We start from the raw sequence: 22,268 nt of genomic DNA on the forward strand, positions 1-22,268 counted from the left end.
TTGACAATCTATGGAAACAAAAAACTGCGCCGCGATTTCTATTTTCGTCATGATGTCTGAAAATAAACTTTGGTAAGTTTATTTTCAACGTTTTTAAGAGTTCAAGAGCTATTTCATCGCTTAAGCATCATCCCAAAATTAAATGTACTATTTGTGGAAAAATTTAGCTAGGAGAAATTGTGCGGTAACTACAAAAGCTAGTTTGGATTAAGGTCAATGGTTTCGTAACATAGAATGACATCATGATATAAGTTTGTGTAATGTTTGTAGTATAAGTACAAAAATAATTAAAATTTAACTTAATTTTACTAAAATGATTGTTAAGAATTCATAATGGGGTCGTTTCCAAAATTTTAAAAGTATTTTTTTTTTCTGAAAGAGCATGTTTAAAAACATAGGATCTAACCATTTTTTAAATAATTTGTTTAAGTTTAATATTAAAAAAAAAATACTTAAATCGGTGCGCTTTTGTATTTTACGCTTCCGCCGATGACATCACAAAGATGAAATGCCATTCAATGTTGCCGTTCACAGTGCAAAATATTTAATTCGCATCTTTACTCATGTGTATTGGCAACGATATGGTTGATAGCAAGCTTGAGACGCAGTTTTAATTCGCTTCTTGATTTTCATAACGTGGAAACGCGGAAGAAAGATGCGCCAAATAGCATCATTTGTGACGTCATCAAGACCACACCTTCTTTGAAAAATTGGACATTTTAAAAAATTAATTAAAAAATAACTGTTGGGAAAATGAAAATATTTTCGGGGTCCATGTTATTTTTTTTACTCATTCTATCAATTTCAGCGACTAAAAGTAGAACTTTTGACTGAAGGAAATAACCCCATTATTTTAGTAAAATTATGTTAAGCCTAAACGGTCGAACCTCTGAACAACATAAATTATTAGTATTTTCTTTGTTTCACCAATCGTTCAATTTCAGTTTTAACTATACTTTTGAACCCGTGCAATGTTTTTTTTTTTTTTTTTTTTTTATTCTCGGCGAATATTTTAAACGTTGGATGTCAACTTCTTTGCATAATATTCTCGAACTTGGAACGATTACGTGAATATTTCAGACAATATTTAATGCTAGAAAACCCCCCGTCAAATTATGACGGGTGAAAATTGCTTCTACATTTGAACGAAGCAATTGCCTGTTTGGTGATATTTTGATAGTTGAAAATTTAACCCTAACTCCAGTGGATTAACCCTAAACTCCAGTAGATAGGGTTCATTGTTGACCCCTCTTTCGTTTCTCCATTCCCCTGAAATGACACAGTCTTACCAGTAAAACAGTTCAGCCTTGTCACAAATAAAGCCTTTCCCTGCATTTTAAACATTATCAAAACATGTTATCAAATTATCATGCCGTGGTGCGAGTTTCATTGTTGATGACGTCAGGAGCGTTACTCGATCGTTGTCTATTATATATGAGAATTTCGAGCTCTTGGTCTATAAGCACACTGTTCTGGACTAAGTGCATAATATTTTTGACTACATGGCATAAAACTTTGGACTAACAAGTGTACATTTATGTGGAGCTATTGTTTTGGGAAGAGATGTACAGCTTTTATGTGCTTGTCATAACATAATGTCTTTCAAAGAAAGGTACCGATGTATGTTGAACAGTCAATAAAAATGTGCATATTCCTACTTTTACGCTATGTTCAAGGTCTTGTCAAACTTAAATAGTTTCCTCGAACGACATTAATTTTATTGTTTTGACTGAATTTTATGTCTCGTGTTTTGGCTTAAATGACAGTAATTGTTAAGGAAAGTTTCGACTTGTTTAATTTTATGTAATAGCACTTATTTTTACAGTCGAATAAGTAGCTCTTTTTATTACAATTAGGCAGACATAAAACGCGATTTTTCTTTTTCAAAACTAATTCTAATTATTCAATAACTCGACAACTAGTCATAGTCATAGATATTTTTCTATCGAAGGGTATCTAATGCCACCCTTTGACCCCAAAATTCTGAAACATGTTTATCCCTAACAATTTTGCGATAAGTGACGATTTAGGTAAAATGGCAGCGGCTGCCCCTTAAATGTGGGCATTCTGACTATGTGGTCATGCTTGAGATCGCATGCCGAAAAGGAGATTCGCTCTCAAAAGGTAAATTATTTATAATTACATTAACGATTTTCGTTCTCTTCTGGGAAAGCTTCAAATGTCTTTTTATTTTGAAAAGGGAATAATACCTTAAATTTTAAATAAATCTAAATGTGTTTTTGATCTGAAAGTTTTGGACTGCCGTTTCCGGAAAACAATACATTCTAAAACTGAAAAATCGTTCAAAATAAAAAAAAAAACCTTTTGGAAATGATTTTAATTAATGATTTCTATGAATTTTGTATACATGTTTGGGGAGTTTTTACCCCGGGGGGGGGGGGGTCGAGCTGCCTTATAGTTTCAGAAAATTTCACTTTGTCTTCAGAAAATTTTACCTGGATAAATCTTTAAAATTTCAATCTGCATACTGTAAAAAAATTGTAAGGTTACCAGTATTAATGGGTATAACGTTACACGAATTCTGGAGTGTGTAGTATCATAATTTTAAAAACTCAAATTGTTGTAGGAACCTTGCACTAAGGTTTGTGTAAAGTGTCTCCTGCAGTCAGTAGAACTCAAACCGCATGCATAAAGGTCAGCATCGGCACAGACTCTTATTAGCGAAACGAAGACCGACCTTTCTGGTCAACAACTCTTGATTTGCAATCTGTCTGTGAGACTCGCGTTGTGGGTTCGGACACCACTCAGGTTATTTCTTCTCTTAGAGCAATAAAAATGTCTTGCTTGTATATTAAAATAAATAAATAATTAGAATAGATTGGGCGTGGAAAGAAATGAAGTTGAAAAATCTTTACTAATAATAAAGCTGGAAGTTTCTCTGTCTGAATATCGGGATCTCTGTTTGGATGTCTTGATCTCTGTGACGCGCACAGCGCCTAAACCGTTCGGCCGATTTTCATGAAATTTGGCACACAATTGGTATATAGCATGGGGGGTGTGCACCTCGAAGCGATTTTTTGAAAATTCTATTTTGTTATTTTTCTATTCCAATTTTAAGAACATTTTACCCAGCAAATTATCGTAACGTGGAAGAGTAAATTACGAAATTATCATAACTTGGATCCGTAACATGGTCGAGCAAATGAACATAGCAAATTGGCGAGAAATTCATCATCCATTATTTGTGAATATACAGGCGAACCAAGTGACCTTTTAATTTTCTACTACGGGCAAAGCCGTACGGATACCACTAGTATTGAATAAAACGAATGATTGAAAGCAAAATCTGTAAAGAAGGCAAGGGGTGCGCTATGCGCACTACAGAGATCCTGACAGAGAGAGATCCGGACAGAGAGACTTTCAGCTTTATTATTAGTAAAGATAACGAAGTTACTCCAGGTCAGTGGAGGTAGCTATGCTGCCACCGATTTAATGGGGGGGGGGAGTAAGGTTACACAATTTTTTTTACAGTGCAGGCTTGAGATCTCATACCAAAAGGAAAATTCAGTCTTAAAAGTGAGACTATTTTCCTTGTAAACATGGATTCTCTTCTGTAAAAGCTTCGAAAGTCTTTTTATTTCATTTATTTATCTTGGAGGAGAATAAATCCTTAAATTTACAGGCTCAAACTTTTTAAAGGTCCTAGCATTATCGTTGTTGTTGTTATTTTTCTCCCCCTCTTAAAAAAAAACATTTTGCTAGTTAAATAAAACGTAATCGAAGACTTTTTAACACTATATCAGTTGTGTGTTTGAAATGCAAGGATGCCCACGAAGGAGTCCATGATCTAGAGCGCGCCACTGAATATTTTCGGGACGTTATTTGAGAAGGTTTTGATTTTTCTTTTTTCTTTTTTTTTTTTTTTAAGAGGGACGTGAAGCTTTCGTCCAGAGGGTACACTCCGTAGCGTTTGGGGGGGGGGCGACAGTCACCCCTGTAATATAAAATAGTGTTTATATATTGTGATTGCCATATTTTTTGTTTTTCCGCACTAATAAGTAAAAGAAAAAGAACGAAAAGAAAGAAAAGTTTGCGCGAATTAACTGGGAGAGATTAAGTGATGGGAGAAACGCCAAATGAGAGCAGATTCCTGCCACTGTCGGATTTAGCCGCTACTGTCCTTTAGTCTTCAGTACTCGCGTGGGTCCAACGAGGTACGGGGAGACATACCATATCTCATGGTAAGCAAGGTTCACACATTAAGGGGTAAACTCCCAGCTGGGCTGACGCCCAGCACGGGAACCTTCCCCGGCGCAATAAGTGCCCGTCCGTAGCACTTAACGACTATCGACCGTCGCACCCAGTCGTGCGGGGGGCCCGCTACGCGGACCCCCCGGACGGTGGAACCTAAGGCTTACAGCTAAGTGGTGGGGTGTGTGCGGAGAAAAGTACTCGCGTGGGCTTCTACAAGCAGCAAGCAAACTGGTATTTATTTCAAGAAATGTTTTTTTTTCTTTTTTTTTAACATCAGCCATTTATTTGACAACCATTGTCTTTTGATAGAAGGCGAGGAAAGAGTTTTAAGGAATTTCGGGAAATTTGATGAGCAATTTTTGGAGAAATATGTTTAGGCCCGTAGCCAGGACCCGATTGACACAGTCTTACAGGTCCGTGAACCTGGGCACTAAAATAGCATAATTTTTCTTTCGTCTTTTTTCTCCCATTAAAGTTTTTAAAATTTATTATTATTATTTTTTTACACCTCACATAAAACATTTTTAGTGTACCATATTAATGAGATTAGTACAAAATACATTGGACATACATTACATAGGTTGGAATCTTTTCTTAGTTTTCTAGCACACAGCAGCATCTTTGAAAATGTATAGTTTTTCTTGTGAGAGGAGGGCACAGTAAAAAAAATATATATTTTTCTCTTGAATTTGTAGAAACAGTAGCAGTTTTAGCAGTGGCGTACATAGCGCCCCCGTGAAGCGGAGGGTGCAAGAGATATGAGGGCTCACGCTCTGAAAAAATAACACTATGTTAAAATTAAAAAAAAAAATCCTCTTCTGGGGGATGGGCACACTTATAAATCTTCCGGGGGGGGGGGGGGGCACGTACCGAAGCCTATGTACGCTACTGAGTTTTAGAATCATTATTTCATTTTATACTTGTTCTGTAGTTTTAAGTTTTCTTTGCGATTAACTTATGTTAAATAATCATAACTTTTCTTATGATGAAAAATAAAACGGATTCTTAAAGGCTTACATATCTACTCTGTTACACGGAGTGGTCAAAAGATTTTAAAACCCATCATGAATTACTCACGTACCAACGTTTGATGCTTTATTGTACACAAATAAATGGAGAATAAATAAAATAAACATATTTTTAGTCGGTAAAATTCTTTTAAAATTGATAGCAAAATTTAAAAGTGTCGGAACATCTATTTTCGTGAGGATGACCCATTTCTTTGTTTCCCTTCAAACGTTGTCGCTTACGTTTGAAACATTTTCGGGACTCTTGGCTTGAACAACAATGAAATCTAAAGTAAAATGATCGTTTCCATGGTTACGAAATCGCTAGTTAATAGACAGAATTACCATCCTTGCTTTTCAGAAATTTACCGACGAAGTCAAGTTATCCGGAAGGGATTGGGCGGGAAAAATATAAGGAAATTCTTCAGGCTTTCTCAATAAATAATTAGTTTTCTGACAATTGAATTGCTATTTCATTGCTTAAATATTTTCATTTATGTTGAAAGGTAAGTCGAACAAAATCATTATACAAGCTATTAACATTCAAATTTCGGAATTGTAATTGCTTTCTTTGTCCTATAATAATTTTTAGAATGTTTGTTATTATCGTGTATTGGAGAATGCACTTAAACGGAAATTTCTTTTCGTCCTCGGATCGTTTTCACAAAAATAGTGCAAATCATGTCAAATTGTCAGAATTTTGTTTATCAAGTTCAATAACTTCAGCCAACTAATAAAATTATTTTATTGATTCTTCATTGATTTGTGTATAATGAAGTACAGGGCTGCGGAGTCGGAGGTAAAATGGCCAACTCAAACTCCTGGATTTTTAAACGTCCGTTTCTAACTCCGGCTTTTTTTTTCCTGTTTTTTCAATTTTTCCCCCTTATGAGAAGGGGGAAAAACCCAAAACAGTGATTGAAAGATTAGTTCCTTTTTATGAAATTTTCGCATTGTGTTTCATTGCAAACCTAAGATGCATACAACGTTGGAAATTCCTTTTAAAAATCAGATTTTCCAACACTTGCGATTTTTAAAGTGAGAATTCTCAAAAACCCCATTTTTTTAAAAAAAATGAGAAGGATTAATTTGCTCTCTTTTTAATGTTTAACGAAAGAATGTTGATCAAATCTTGTTAATTCAATTTTTGAAAGCTGTAACTTTACAGAAAGAAGCTTTGTTTCAAAGCCCCTGAGGTGCTAAAAAAGAAGCTTTCTCCTTTACTCCAAAACCATTCCGAGTCATCGACTCGGACTCCAAAACTGTGGTAAAGTATCAATGATGTGTACATATGGGTCGTCGACAAATAATCTCAAGCTTTGAGGGGGAAAGGGGAGGGGTAACTAGAAGTGGGACAGTTAGCTTCCCCCCCCCCAACATTATGTTCATGTAATGTGGCGTGACACGCGACAACGGTGGGGGGGAGGGGGGTAAAATATGATGGAGGGGGGGGGAGTGTCACATCATTTATGGACAACTCCATAAGTCTTTAATGAAGGATTTCTAAATATTTTGACTATTTTGTGTTACGGCGTGAACAAATAAATCTTTCTAATAATTATAAAAGTTTTACAGTATACGCATTATGTCCCTTGTATTTTACCCAATGATTCTAAAACTTATATTGTCTCCAATTTCGAAAGAAAAAAGAAACTTTTTGTTACCGTATCCTCTCTATATGCTTTACAATGCTATTTTTTTCACTGAAAAGCAATATATTCAGGTATTAAATATTTTGATCCTGTTTGGACTATTCATTCAAGAAATAAATAATGTCTGGTGCATTTTAGAAGCGCATTTATTAGCATAATTTGTTCTTTATTGTATCATGTAAACTCATAGTTTTTACTTTTGCTGATCATAAATCGTTAACCAAAAATTTCAATGCTGTATTTTTTTTTCTTAACAACTATGAAATATCGTGTGGTTTGTTTGTTAAAAAATGGGTCATGAATTCTTGTTGTGGCTTTCCTTTTTAGCCTACTTTCCCAGTAAAAGTCAGAAAAAGAAGAAAAAAGCATGAAAGAAGGCTTAATGCATCTTAAAAATATTGCGAAAAACAAAAAAAAAAAGGCAAAAATAAATAAAATAATTAAATAAGTATCGAAAAATTAAAAATTGGAAAGTAGGGTATTGAGATGGGAAAAAATGTCTGTCTGTCGGTCTGTCTGTTTGTCCACCCCCCCCCCCCTAATAACTTGTGAATGAATAGTCCGATTCGAACAAACTTTTTTCTGTTCGAAAGATCTTGGCGAGGACACCTCATTCCCATATTTCACTTTTTGATTTGAACTATTTTTTGTTCAATTTTGAACAGTTCAAAAAAACTTAACATTAGCGCCTACGGGGAAACTGAAAGTCAATGTAGATTCCGTACTTGAAGGCGGAATTTTTTCAAACAAATTTTTTTAGAAATAGCTCTTGACGCCAAACTCCAGACTCCGACTCCGAGAATTCAGGGGCACCTGATTCCGATTCTTGGATATTCGTCTCCGACTCCTTTTTCCCAAAATGAGATTGACTCCGACTCCGCAGCTATGGTTTTAACTGTGAAATAATTATTGTTGATATGACTTGTTTTTATTTTCCCGCTAAAGTTTTAATTTAAGTATTCAGTTTACGGCGAATATACTCAAAGTCATTTATGCTTCTACATAAAGATATGCGCAGACATTTTTTTTTTTTTTTTTGACAATGAAAAGTATTTCTTTAAGTTGACATTTTATTGTTTTTATTTATTTTGGTAAGTGCATTATTTTATTTAAAAAATTATTTTTGGCAACAGGGGAAAAGGAAACGATTTTTTTTTTTGATATGATGTATTTATTTTAATGAGCTTATTAATTTTAATTTTTTTTTTGTTTTGAAAGTTGTTAAAGATTTTTTTTAATGGAAAAAAGTGTATTAGCTGCTTTGTTTAATAAGTGCTGCTATTTTATTTGTTCGTTTTTTTTTTTTTTACGCATCTACCTTTTTTTTTTAGATGAGTGAGGAATATTTTATTCCTAGAAATTAGCTTAAAATATTAAAAAAATATGTTTGGAACAATTTTCGATTTTAGCTATTTTTGAGAATATTGATCAGGTACTAGAAAGTAGTATGGCTATACGGGAAAGTAGGCTCGTATAGTTCTAGACAGAACTTCTTGTTATTTCTTTAAGTGCTTTTGCAATGGTTGTTTATTTATGTTGTTATTTCCAGGTGGCTTACCAAGAGATACTGGACTCCTTTATCCACCACCTGCCCCACCGCCCACATCGCCCTCACAGATATACGCCCTCCTCTTACAACAGAACCTCAGGTATGTGATCCTTTCCATCCTTCATCAAAAAATGTATCAAATTAAAATCATATTGTCAACATAATTGTTCCACCCATCCCATTAAGCCAAAAGAAAGAGAGAAAGAGATAAAGATAGCGCGGTGAAGACGGAGAAGTGCCAACGACATGTGTACCTTATAAACATGATTGCAATAGGTGCTACTAAGTTTTGATTTGCACTTTCATTATAATAACGGTTTCCACTTTCATCGTTATGTTTGTAAACAAGTAAAAACATTACTTCCCTTAGTGTTATAAGAAACTGGCAGAATTTTTAAATTTACTAATTTCAAATCACAGATGCCTTAAAGTGACTCCTTTATTATCGCTCGGAATGTTTCAGTGCAGCATATCATTTTTTTTTTTTTTTTTTTGAATTTCGTTGAAAAAAAGTTTCTGCAAGCCAAGACCGAAGACTTCCTTTATTCTACGTTTCAGTGTTGTGGTAGAAATTAAAACTATGTGAAGACGAGCGGCAGCCATGCCTAAATTTAGATCTCATTATTTAATTTTGCGTAATATCCGACTGCAAATTCTTGAAGCATAATATCAAACCCCGACCGACTGGTGGCGTGATGGTTAGGCGCTGACCTTTTACGCCTGTGAACCCGAGTTCTGACCTGGGGTGGCTAGTCAGCGGATTTTCGAGATGCAGGAAATCATCAGCGCCCATGTCGTATGATTATGCGGCATGTAAAAGATCCCTTGGGTATTCGTTTGGCTTAGAATTCCCTCGGCTAAATTAAAATTCCTAGTGCAATTTCGTGTCAAAGAGAGCCCAGATGCCTCCATCTGGTGGAAACTGGGCGTCAAAAAAACTACTGTGTCATGCACCAGCACCTTGATGGTGACACATGAAAGACTGATGCATTGTTAGGGGACGCACTAGGTCTGGTTATGGATCAGACGCCTCTTCAGGTGAGACTCTCATACAGCCCCATTGGGAAAAAAACGGCATCAAACCCCGCGCTGTAATTTGTTTGGATTTTTTAATCTAAGGCAAAACTCTCTCTCTTTGTCCATAGTTGAAACTGCATGATAGTGCATTAATAGTTGACACTTAGAAAGGAAAAGTAAATTAACTAGAGAAACTTAGGTGCGAAAGAATCAGCTAAGAATAACCTGAAAAGTACGCTTTTCAAATTTAAACACCATTTCACAATTTTGTAGTTTCATATTTTCTGTTGTTAATTTATTTTCTTTTCAAATGTCAACTACTGGCGGTTTAGAAAGGACGCCACATTTTGTTTAATTGTTCAAGTGTTCATAGTTTGCTTTTAAACAATTCGTTGAGTTCCCCTGGACCAGGAAAAATCTGGAAAGCCTGGAATTCTCAGGAATTTTCATTTTGTTCAAGAAACTCATGGAAAAGTTAGGCTAATTCATAAATTTTGTCAAAATCCTGGAAACTTGAAAATAAACATGGAAAAACAAGTCTTTTGCTTCTTAAATTGCTGCACGGTATTTTATTGTTTACCCACTGAGTTGAAACCAGAATGAATTACGTGTTCACATGTGAAATGAATAATTTCCGAAAAAAAACCGTATAAAAGGAAAGAAACATTTGAACATTATGGTTATGATATTAAGATGCTTAATGGTTTGTTTTTGCTTATGTTTCAAAATAAATCATAATTTTAAAAGTAATTTAGAAAGTCATAAAGTCTGGAATTTCGTGAAATTTTTTCGGGTAAACCTGGAAAAGTCGAAGAGTTTCATTTCTCAAAGTGAGCGGAAACTCTGTATTCTTCAAGGGGTCGTGGTGACTTGATCGGTAAGACGTCCATCGCACTCGTAACCAAAGGATCCCGGGTTCGGTGCCACCCGGATCGAAGATTTTCCCTGTACATTAATGTTGACTGGGGCAAGTTAAAGATGTCGTGGTCACAAAGTCCCCCCAGTGAATCAATATCTATTGAATTTCCGTACCAGGGATTTCTCGGCTTTTGGTCTGGATCAAAAAAAAGAAAAAAAGCAGAACTTGTCTTCAGGCCCCCGTCCAACCGGTTGAATCACAAATAGTGGTACGTACGGCGAACCCTGGAGTGAGATATAATGTTTTTTCTTTTAAACAATTTACAATTAGTGAAGTTTTACTTTCTAGAAGGACGCCTTTTTTCCTCCGCTTGGTTCTAAAAGAAGAGGTGGGTTTGATTCTTCTTTTAAGAGGTCTTCCACAAACTTTCTGACAAAGAGGGGAGGAAGGGGCTAAAAATTTTGATGAAAAGTGTGGCTTGATTTATGGACAGCCCCTAAGAAAAAGAGAGGTGGCAGACTTCGTGTCAGCTAAAATGCGGCATGGATCGAAATTCTATCCATTTCAGAAATTAATTTGAGTTTATTGAAAGGAAAAATATTGCTACTAAAATGCTAATGTTCATTGATGTAACACAATGAACAATCATTAGCCTGAGGATAGAGGAAGCTGTAAAAGATGATGATAAAAGGGTGAAAAAACTAGCACACAGCATTTTACAATGTTGAATTTTTATCGTAGTAGAACAATCACCGGAACAATTAACTCTGTAACCTTTGTTTGAAATTTAAGCCCCACTAATCGTCTTTTATCATAGTGCTCTCTTCCGCAGCAAATACTTGGCTGTTAACGTTTTGAGTCCGTTAATGATATTAAAACTGGATCTTGGCAGGTTTAATTTTTCAATCCCTTTGCGTTTTTCGACTCGCTCAAGTTAAAATTGGAATGCGCTATCTTAGATTAAATCTGATTTGGTGCAACGATTATAATTCTTACTGTAATTACCGGGGAATTAGAGAAGTTGGGTGATTGCTTTGCTTTTGGAATCTTCTAGTCTACAGCCATCTACTCATCATTGTCGGGCTTGAATTGAAAGCGGGTGGAGCAGTCTTTGATTGTTATTAAAACTCTTGTGACCTCTTACTGTTATTCTTATTATTTATTTATATTTTTTCATGCGCAAGCGCGTGCCGTGTGTGTTTTTAACGCAGAGATCGACGATTGCATCAGTGCTGAGTAAACGTTCGATTTTGCTTAATTTTTCAATACAATGGATTTGTTTGCAAAATAATTTTAGTTTTTTTTCTTTTGGCATCTTATTTTTCAAGAACTGATTTGGTTGATTCACTTATTCGATCGGCGCCGTTCGCACCGTAATCACAAGCGACACTTTTTGATAAGAAAGAATTTCCCACGAATTACCATAACGACTAAGATCTTTTGAGCAAAACATATTTTGTTCAAATTGAACTATCTTTTCGAAAGTCATTGGAATTGGAGACAGACCGACCTCTATCTCACATCCCTAATTTCAAATTTTTACTTTTTAATATTTGTCATATCTATTATAATTGTTTTATTAGTTGGCTTATAGCCGCCCGCCTCGTCGAGTAGTCAGAGAAGTCTGACTTCGGATGAAGAGGTTCTAGGTTCGAATCCCGACTCGGACATGGATGTACTTTCTCTCCTGTCCTTGTCCTTTCTTTGTGTGAATGTGTTGTTGTGGTGTGAATGGTTGCCTACCCTATAAACGGGTGCTTATGGAAAGATGAGGACATGTGGAAGTCGAACTTCACACCAAATTCCTTCACGAAAAGTGAAGCAGCGCACCCCAAATTACCAACGTAGCTGGCACACGGCAACAACAATATCCTTAATTAGTTATTTTTACTGTACAATAAGCCTCCTTTTTTTACGGAGAAATAGGCCAAAGTAATGCAATTAAGATGTAAATAAAAATTGTTAAAAGCATTGCATTCAAAATTAATTGCAAATTAGGTTCTCACTTAAAATAGTTACTAAACTCTAACATTTAAAACCATTTTTTATTTCAATTAAACTTGTTTTTTGAAGAATATGATATCGAAGAATAGGGAACTAAATCTTGCAACCCGGACTTCACGCGTTAGCAATATGATTTTCTAATTCGAAACAATATATTTTCTTTTAAATTAAAAACTGAATTTTTATACTCATGATACGTTTGACATCCATGGAAACCATTACGAGATAGTGTTGTTTACCTCACTTAAAAAAAAAAAATTCTGATATTCTGTTGCACTTGAATGTAGAAATGCATCACAATGTTACTCTCCCCCCTCCTCTTTCTTTCAATTTTACGTTTATAATGTGTGCTGTATTTTCTTTACTTTCTTCCATATCTAAAAATGTAATATAGTGGCAAAGCAAGCAGTGAATAGAATGAGTTGAAATATGAGGTTTGACGAATCCCATCTCCTAAATGGAGATGAAAAGATGAGCAAAAGTACACCTCGTCGATAAAAGATGAAAAACACAAGTAGGAATGACCACATTAGCTAGGATGATTTCACTTCCTGTATGCGATAATTATTTTAACCAATCCCTTATGACTGATAAGGACATTGGTTAAATGTATAGCAACCGCAAAACCTTTCAGGCCGCCGAATCCACGGCCGTTATGCCCACAACACTAACACAATAGGGGAATGTGGGGCAAAGTGAAATGGTTAAGATGACGAAGTTTTTTCAAAATGAACAAATTGGAAATTTGTTTTGAAAATTACAGTGCATGAAGAAAAAATATTGTATTTAAAAACAAAACTTGCGTTGAAACAGTATTTTTTATTTTTGGCAGTAAATTTGAGTCTTAAAAAAACGTGGAAAACTTTCATTTTATTTTTTCATGGGGGCAAAGTGAAAAAGGAAATATTTTTGTGATGGAATATTTTCTATTCGAATATAAAGCATATTTTTAATCAAAAGAAACAGTAAATAAAAGATTGAATGAATAAATGAAATAAATAATGAAACAATTAACGAATAATTAAATGAATAAATCAATTAACATATGAAGTAGCAAGAAGCAAAGGGTTGTAAGTGGACATTATCAAGTTTTGAATAAAACGCCTTCAAAGATAATGGCTAGGTAGGCTTTCATTGAATTTTTTTTCTAAATCATGATATACAACAGAACCTGTTACTAGTACTAGTACAGAACCTGGGCTACTAGTACTGTCTCTTGCCTCCAGACAGAGGGCAGATCCACCTACCCTTTGTACTGGTTATCTCAACATTTTTAATTTTGGCACTTGCATCCCTTTACTTCTCACTGTCTCATATGAAGAAAAATAAATGAGTAAAATAATGAATGAATAAGAAAATAAGTGAATGAATGATTAAATATAAGTGAATTACCTAATAAATGAAATAATGTAAATCAATTAATTAAAAAGATGAAAACGTAAGTGATTAATATTAAATGATAGAGTGAGTAAATGAAACAAACTATTTCACTTTACCCCGTATGTACTTGACTAATTGTACAATTTGTTCAAAATAAAAATAAGCTTAATATCAACTAAACTAATACTGCATTGAATATTAAGAGGACTCAATTAATATTTAAACTTTTAGTAACAATAACTTTATCATTTTACAGTAACAAAAATATTTTTTGTCTTAAAACAGTATATTACAATATGAGTATCATTTTTTAAAAATTGCTTGGATTATCAAACGCTTTTAACTTCAGCGGTATTTTTTGCTGACTGGAATAGACTACATATGGTACTATATAGTTAAAATAATACCAGGTACGTGGCGCTAAAAGCAGAGAAAATATTTCACCATTTCACTTTGCCCCGCTATTTCATTTCGCCCCATGTTCCCCTAGGTATTTTACGATTTCGAATGTGTAAGCCACTACTTTTTTTCCTAGGTTACTTGCTGTTTTATATTATAATCTTTGTTCTGAAAGCAATTCAACTCCCGTACGGTTTTTATTTATTATTTCTCCCCGTTCATCGTCAGCAATCGGAATTAAAATGATCGTTTTAATTAGATTGTGGCGTGCTTTGACGCTTCCGTGGACGGCTTTAACGAGTCCCTCTTGTTGTGACGTCCATTGCATGTTCCATTATGATAATTATTTCCTTTCTGCTGAATCATTCATGCGAGACAATTGCCACAATGGGAGTGTGCCGGTAAAGACCGAAGCAACAACGTGGACATTTTCTGTGGAATGTAGTAATTCTCTTTTTGAGGAATGAATAACTTGCAGTGAAACGAGAGGGAAATTGTGTTTATCTTGGTAAAATTATCTAATTTTAGCTTTACCTGGGAACGTTTTGTATAAAAATTATGTTATAAATATATGGTATAAAATAATGTTATTTGAATTATGCAGCTCTCAATAATTTAGTACTCTTATTTAGAAAAGTACTGGTAAAATCGGAATCTTAATGGTGGTGAGAGAAAGTTTTGTGAGAATCAAGGAAATTTATTTATTTGACCCCGGAAACTGAGTGTCTTTTTCGTAAGCACAAATTTTGATGAGGTTAACTTTTATTTAAATTAGAAAAGAAGGCTTTATTTCATTATTTCATTTTTGACACTCCCCTCCCCCCCCCCTTCATCCAATTATATATATCGCTCGTTTGGAAAAAGGTGCCACAATACGAAATTTTTAATTTTCTTTTTTTTTTTCGCTTAAAGGCCTTCAAAGGACGTTATCCTCTTTGGAAAATCTCGACAGATTTTTTGTACGAATATTAACCACTGGAGAGCACAGCAAACTTACTTTTCTCAATGCAAATTGCCTGAAGAGTTTAACTTCAAACGCTTCCCCTATAAAATTTTACTTCTTCGTATTGTGGCATTCTTCCTCCGAATGAGCGATTTATACATATCCGATTTTTTTTTTGAATTTAACATATGTTGAGACTCATAAAAAAAATTTAAGAAATACTTTTTTTTTCTTTTTCTTTTTGCCCAAGAATATTCCTGAGCCCGAGATACAGGCCGCTAAAGATGTCGCTCCTGTCATGATTTCTCACTTGGGACTTTCGTCAAAATCTTTAAAGTACATTATCTCAGGAACTGTAGAACATATTTTGTTGCGGTTTGTTTTATTTAAAAGGATATTTTTCTTGTTTAAAAAAATACAACATTTTGAAATATGTGCTTTAGTTTTTTTCCCATAGTCTTTTGAAAAAAAAAACTTTAAAATAATTTTTTTAATTTTTCTCAAAAATGCCAATTTTATGAAATTGGCAATGCAAAAAAATTTTTCATTTTTTTTTTGCAGTTTATTAGTATTACTGAGCTCTATGTTCCCCCGTTTTGAAAAAACGGGGTTTTTTTAAGTACTTAACTCTTTACGTGATGGCAGACCTGAAAATTCAAAACAAAATTTCGCAACAAATGACCAGAAAACACTTTTAATTAAGTTATATAGCGAAATTTCCATTTTAAGTCCACACTTTATCCAGGAGTTTTTACTTTTTTTTAATGAAAACAAGAAGGTAGTCTCCAGCCGATTGGCTGCATTTCCCCACGCAACTTTTCAGCGTAGCGCCAAAAGAATCGTTAAGCGCAATGCCATCTTGTTCTCACTAAATTCAATAAAATTTTTGAAATTGGCAATTTTGAGAAAAATCAAAAAGAATTATTTCAAACTTTTTTTTCAAAAGACTGTGGGAAAAAAAATTAAGCACATATTTCAAAATGTTGCATATTTTTTTAAACAAGAAAAAATCAACTTTTAAATAAAACAAACCGCAACAAAATATGTTCTACCATTCCTGAGATAATGTACTATCTTTGGCGGCTCGTATCTCAGACCAGGATTTTTTTTGGGGGGCGGGGGGATTTATTTAGTGTTTTGCTTTCAGTTCCGCTACGGCCCTTCCAGTTACCCCACGCCAGAGTAAACTGCAGTCTCTGAATACTTAGGTTATGAAGAATTGCAATCTATAGTTAGCTGATTGGCATTTGCTTGAAATTTTGCCTTGACTTCGGCCATAACTGCTAAAATTCTCTATGATCCATCCTGGTCAGGAAAGTGCCGAATTTTTACTATAAGCATATCTAAGGTCTTTTGGAAAGTTCCTGATTTATTGCAAAAACATGACTAGCATTTATTGGGAGGTTTCTGAATTCTTTAGGAAGATTCCAAGTTAATTTCAGGTGGCTACTGACTTTTGATGGGAAAACTTTTTTCCCCCAGACTTACTGGCGGAAATTAGGCACGTTATAGCTTCCCACTTTTTCTCGAAACGTTTCTGGTCTTTTAAAAAAATGTTTTTACAGTGGAGAAGGGAGTTACTGTTGCCAATTCATCCAAGAAATAACTTCTGAAACGTTGTTAAAAAAAGAAAAATATTCCGAAAAAAACCAACTGTTCATTCACTGAAGTGTGCTTATTTATTGGTCTGAATATATCGTTAAAAAAAAGTAATGGATGTTTATTTGTGTGTGTGTATGTTCTTTATATAAATGAACAGTTCCCGTCGGGGATCTTTGCCAAATTTGGCACAGAGGTCCTTTGATAATCAGGAATAGGACAAGGTTTCGAATTTTTAAAGAATCCTACGAAATCTAAATTTCAAGTTTGAGTCTTAAAATTGCTCTTTTCTGCTCGTTGAGGGGAAATTTTACACTTTTTAAATCTGATTGTTGAACAATAAACATGCTTCACTTGGGACAGCTTTTGTTTTCGAGGTAGCCGTGCAGGGACGCTAATCTTTATACATAAAGGGCTACTTCTGTCCGGATGTCCGGGGTAAACTTCAAAACTACTGGACGGATTTTAACCATTTTTTCACCGTAGATAGCTACATTATCAAGGAACAACTTAGGCTATAATTTATTAATTAAAAACTTAGTTTTAAAAAGTTATGGTTGAAAACAGTAAATTTCATGTAATTTCCCCATCAAATGGTTAAATTCGCAACTTTAATAAACTATAGGGGGCGCAGCAGCCACTGTCTAATGGCGTATGAAAAAGGTAAAACATATTTTTACAGTAACAACAGTAATTTTTCATCGTATTTGTGAGGAGCTTTCTTTTTTATTCTTCTGAAATTACATTACAACATCACAAACTGCTTGAAGCCTGTAATTTACTCCAAAGAAAACACGTGGAATTGAATGTTTTACCTTTTTCTTTAGTATTGGTAACCACCGCAAGGTTCGAGCTCTAGAGTTGCGAATATAAAACCCATTGTTACAAAAATTCGTTGTATAACAGCAGCAATATTAAAAGTAATCATAATGAAAATTTTGAATCAAGGCTTCTCCGGAGCAAACATGAGTTTAAAGTCACTTAAACATTTGGAAACACTACTTTTTGCACCCTTAAAGAAACATAGTAGACAGCTTTTTTCTTTTGTGTGTGTGTACTGTTTAATTAAATAATGCGCACGGTTTTTTTAGTGATCTTTGTTTTTGTTAGTTCATATTTTGGAAATTCTTCAAATTTTTATGTGCTTAAATTCATGCTTTCGTTTTTAAATGAATATTCGTTCGTTCTTTATACTTATTGCTATTTCACTTTTATGGGTAAGAAAGAAGCTCGATTTTTAATCATGTCAAAGCGGTGTGTTTTGAGTTCTTTCAGTAAAACAGAAAACGAAAGAAAGTAGCGATTGTTTCTTACAATGGGGTGGTTTCCTTCAGAAAAAAGTATTACTTATAGTCACTGAAATTGATAGAATAAGCAAAAAATAATGATAATAATAATAATAATAATAACTTGGACCCAGAAATAATTTCATTTTCCCAACGGTTATTTTTTAATTAATTTTTTAAAATGTCGGATTTTTCAAACAAGGCGTGGTCTTAAATGACGTCACAACTGATGCACTTTGCCGCATCTTTCACCACGTTTCCACGTTATGATAATCAAGAAGCGAATTAAAATTGCTCTCTACGCTTGCGATCAACCATATCTCAATTAATTCGCATCAATACACGTGAGAAAAGATGCGAATTAAATATTTAGCTCTGTGAGTGGCAACACTAAATGACATTTCATCATTTGTGATGTCATCCGGCAGAAGTATAAACAATAAAAGCGCACCGATTTAAGTAATTTTTTAAAACAGTAAACTTAAACAAATTATTTTAAAAATGGTCAAATCTTATGTTTTTAAGCATGCTCTTTCAGAAAAAAAAAAAAAAAAAAACTATCAAAATTTTGGAAACAACCCCATTATTACTGACCCAGGCAACGCCGGGTATTTTTGCTAGTTTGTTATAAAATGGGACATAGCAGTGTAATAAAGTTAAACAAGGTTTTGGAAAATCACTATGGCTTACAAACACTTGAAAAATGTGTCTTATCTCAATAGGAGAATGAACTACTTTTGAAATTGAGGAATAATAGTGAGTAAGGGTGAGTCAGTTTTCTTCAAACGTGCACCTGTCACAGTGTAGATGTCGAAAAGAGCTGCTCCAGATATAAGAAATTTCTTTTAAAATAGAGACGTTTTTCTCATTTGAATGCATCAACAAGTGCTTGATAGTAATCCTATGCAGTTCTGATCTGTTTCGTGAAGTAGGCGTTTGAAGTACACAGGAATTTGTGAATACAATATTGAATCTATACATTTTTAAAATATTTTTTGTAACCTAACATTTACATCAACTTTTAAAGATTTTCTTTACTAATAATAAAACTGAAAGTCTCTCTGTTTGGATGTCTGTAGGATGTCTGGATCTCTGTGACGCGCATAGTGCCTAGACCGTTCGGCCGATTTTCATGAAATTTGGCACAAAGTTAGTTTGTAGCATATTGGTGTGCACCTCGAAGCGATTTTTTCGAAAATTCGATAGGGTTCTTTTTCTATTCCAATTTTAAGAACAAAATTATCATAAGATGGACGAGTAAATTACGAAATTATCATAACGTGGAATCGTAACATGGGCACAAGCCAATTGGCGAGATACGAAATTATCATAACGTGGAACTGTAACATGGGTACAAGCCAATTGGCGAGAAAATTCACCATGCATTATTTGTAAGTATATAGGCGAACCAAAGGACCTATTAATTTTTCTATTACGGGCAAAGCCGTGCGGGTACCACTAGTACTTTATAAATTTCTGTGAATGGATTTTAACACAACTGTAAGTTTAGAAAAGAACTTGTTTTAAGATTGGCTCTCTTGTTTAATTGTGAAAGAATTTACGTTTATTTATTTTTGAGTTTTCTTCAGGACTTCTATATTTTTAAAGACGGGGTAGTGTTTTTAAGTCATCATAATTTAGGCTGTAATTATATTGTAAAAAAGGAAAATTGTGAGATCTTTACCATTTTTGTTTGTTTCCTTTCCTAAACACGTACAAAAATAAACAAAATAATAATAGGTTAAAGTTAAAATATGTTTACTTTATGAAGCCTTGTACAATTAAAAACAAAGACTCATTGCTTCAAAATAAATAAATAAATAAGTAATAAATAAGGCTTGAGTCCATCAATTAGATAGTTATCTGTACCGAAATATTCTGAGAAAAACATTTAATTTTACAGAAAGAAAAATCTTCCTATTCAACTTTTTTTCTTTTTCTTTTTTTTTTGCGTGACAGATTTTTTTTCTCTCGTTCCTAAGTATTGCCAAGAGCTGGAAGTAGTTCTTTGACACAGAATATCGACCCTGCTAGCTGCCAGGCGTCCATCTATCCATCTCCCACAATGCCACGTCAGCTGCCAGTCTGGAGCTTTCGCATCTTCACGTGAGATATCTCACCTATCGTCGCATTCCATTTTCGACCTACGTTATGGCCTTGTGTGTTCTATTTTGGATTTCTTTCTCCGTTTCTTCCCTTTTTCAGATTTCGTTTATTGTTTCTTTTTTATCTTTCTTTCGTGTTTCGCGCCTCCGAGCATTTTTTTTTTATTTATTATTTTTTTTTTTTTTAAATAATGCCGACGCGTCGTTTTTAGCGTTATCGGAACTTTTTTATAGTATTGTATGTGTTCGCTCTGCATGTACTCGCTCTGCATAAACATTTGAGCCCATTTGATCGACAGAGTTATGAATGCCGGATGAAAAGACCAGAAGGGTGGAAGGTATATTGAAAAATTCCATTTTTAATAAATGTTCTTCTTCGTAGCAGAAAGAATAGACGTCTTAATAATCTTGATGAGTTTTAATTTTATGGGGTCGACCAAAAATGATGGTATGCTTTGAGGGGGAGGGGTGTTGGGGAAATTGTGACAGTTTGTGGACGAGGGGAGGAAGGGGGATAACAAAAAGTGTGACATCATGCATTTTGATTGAATAAAAATATTTTTTGTACCAATATGCTTATGTAATATAGCGTGACGAGGGGAGGGGATAAGGTTAAGTGTGGCAGTGTGTGATAAAGGAGGGAGGGGTCAAATATGTTGAATACAAAAATGACATCATCTATAAAAGGTCCCTTTTATCTAATTAGTACAGATCCGAGGAAAGCAAATCAAGTTTGTTCTACATCTTGATTTGGTGAAATGCTTGAAAAAGCCACCTTGGAATCCCCCCCCCCCCACACGCACGCACATATGCTTTTAAAAAAACGAATGAAGTGCAATTTTTGAGTTAGAGAAGAGATTTTTTTAATGAAGCTTACATAAAAAATAAATAAAGCAAACAAATGAAGGAGACTTATTTTAGTGGGTCTTTTGGAAAAAAAAATTTTTTTTTCGACTGTTGAGTGTTGAATTCATCTCTGGGGAAAGTTTCTTGAAAACAAATAGTTGTTCATTATTCCATCATTATCTGGTTACTTTACTCTTACTCTTACTTTACTCTTACTCTTACTTTACTCTTACTTTACTCCTCTGGTTACTTATAATCTGGTTACTTTACTCTTGTGGTGTTCTTATGCTTCTACTACTACTTCTGCTAGATGCAGATTCCTAAAACCTAGCTACTGAAATCATTTCCTTTTCTGTCGATTTCTGTTTTAATCAGTAATTCAAAGAAAAGAAATTCCTACATTTTTTTCGTGCTTGTTTTGAATTAGGTTTCAAGAAAATCTGAAAATTGTGTGATTTGTCAATTTGATGATAAAAAGATTATCTCCTCATAATAAGACAGTACTATTGCTTCGCATCAAGAAAGGGGAAATTGAATCCTTGAACCGCTGTCTAAATTACAGTTGGTTCTCTATTTGACGATTTTCAAAGGATCACAAAAAATCGTTCTTAAGTAGAATGCGATCTTAAACAAAATTCTTCTAAAAATAGTGGTAGGTCTGGAACCGTGATAAGTGGTCTTTAAAAAGAGAAAATCCTTTCTTAAAACTAAACTGCCAAAATCTTTCTTTAAAACTTCATGATTATTAAAGCATTTTGTTCAGGGGTGCCCAGTGGGGGGGGGGGGGGTATGGTGCAGACTGCGTCATTGAATGTTTTAGGGTGGGTTTTTATGGGTATGTTTTAACTTTTTTTTGGGAGGGGGTGCGTCATTGCTGTTGTAGGGGATGGGCATCTTTCATTATTTTTATCCAGGAAATGAGTAAAGGTACTGATCTTATCGAATCGTTACGTATCACAATTTTTTCGTACTATACCATCAGCTAAATTTTGTGCATTTCTTCTTACCATTGTTGGAAAATATTTTCAGCGCTAGCAAAAACCACATATCACCACAGAAATAACTTCTTTTTAATGAATGCGTTTTTACGTTACGCAATATTTATAGTAACTTATGAGCAAGAAACAACAATCCTTCTCTACCTTTTTTTACTGCTTTTCTTATGTTCTCTAGTACTTGCGCTGACCAACATAGGTTTTTAAAAATTTTAGAATTCTGTATACGCTCCCCCCTCCTCCTCCTCCCCACAAACGTGTCACATTTTATTTTATTTCTTTAAATCTCCATTATTTTTTAATGATTTATTGTTCATTATAGGACAATGCTAACATTTTAAAACTTAGTATTTATGGATTACTGTTTATTTTATTGTCCATTAACCATGGTATGCCCAGTATTCCACCAGTA

The 22,268-nt window shown here is 34.2% G+C and overlaps 1 protein-coding gene across 1 annotated transcript in view; it reads left to right on the forward strand.

Annotated features, from left to right (window-relative positions):
• The window catches only part of LOC129216319 (leucine-rich melanocyte differentiation-associated protein-like), a 154,512-nt gene that overhangs the window by 126,887 nt on the left and 5,357 nt on the right, over positions 1 to 22,268 (forward strand). Inside the window, exon 3 of the mRNA XM_054850529.1 lies at positions 8,424 to 8,523. Within this exon, the coding sequence (XP_054706504.1) occupies positions 8,424 to 8,523 (100 nt within the window). The remainder of the gene's footprint in view (positions 1 to 8,423; positions 8,524 to 22,268) is intronic.

The sequence above is a fragment of the Uloborus diversus genome, chromosome 2 (assembly GCF_026930045.1).
Source record: "Uloborus diversus isolate 005 chromosome 2, Udiv.v.3.1, whole genome shotgun sequence".
In the NCBI taxonomy this organism is placed as follows: Eukaryota; Metazoa; Arthropoda; class Arachnida; order Araneae; family Uloboridae; genus Uloborus; species Uloborus diversus.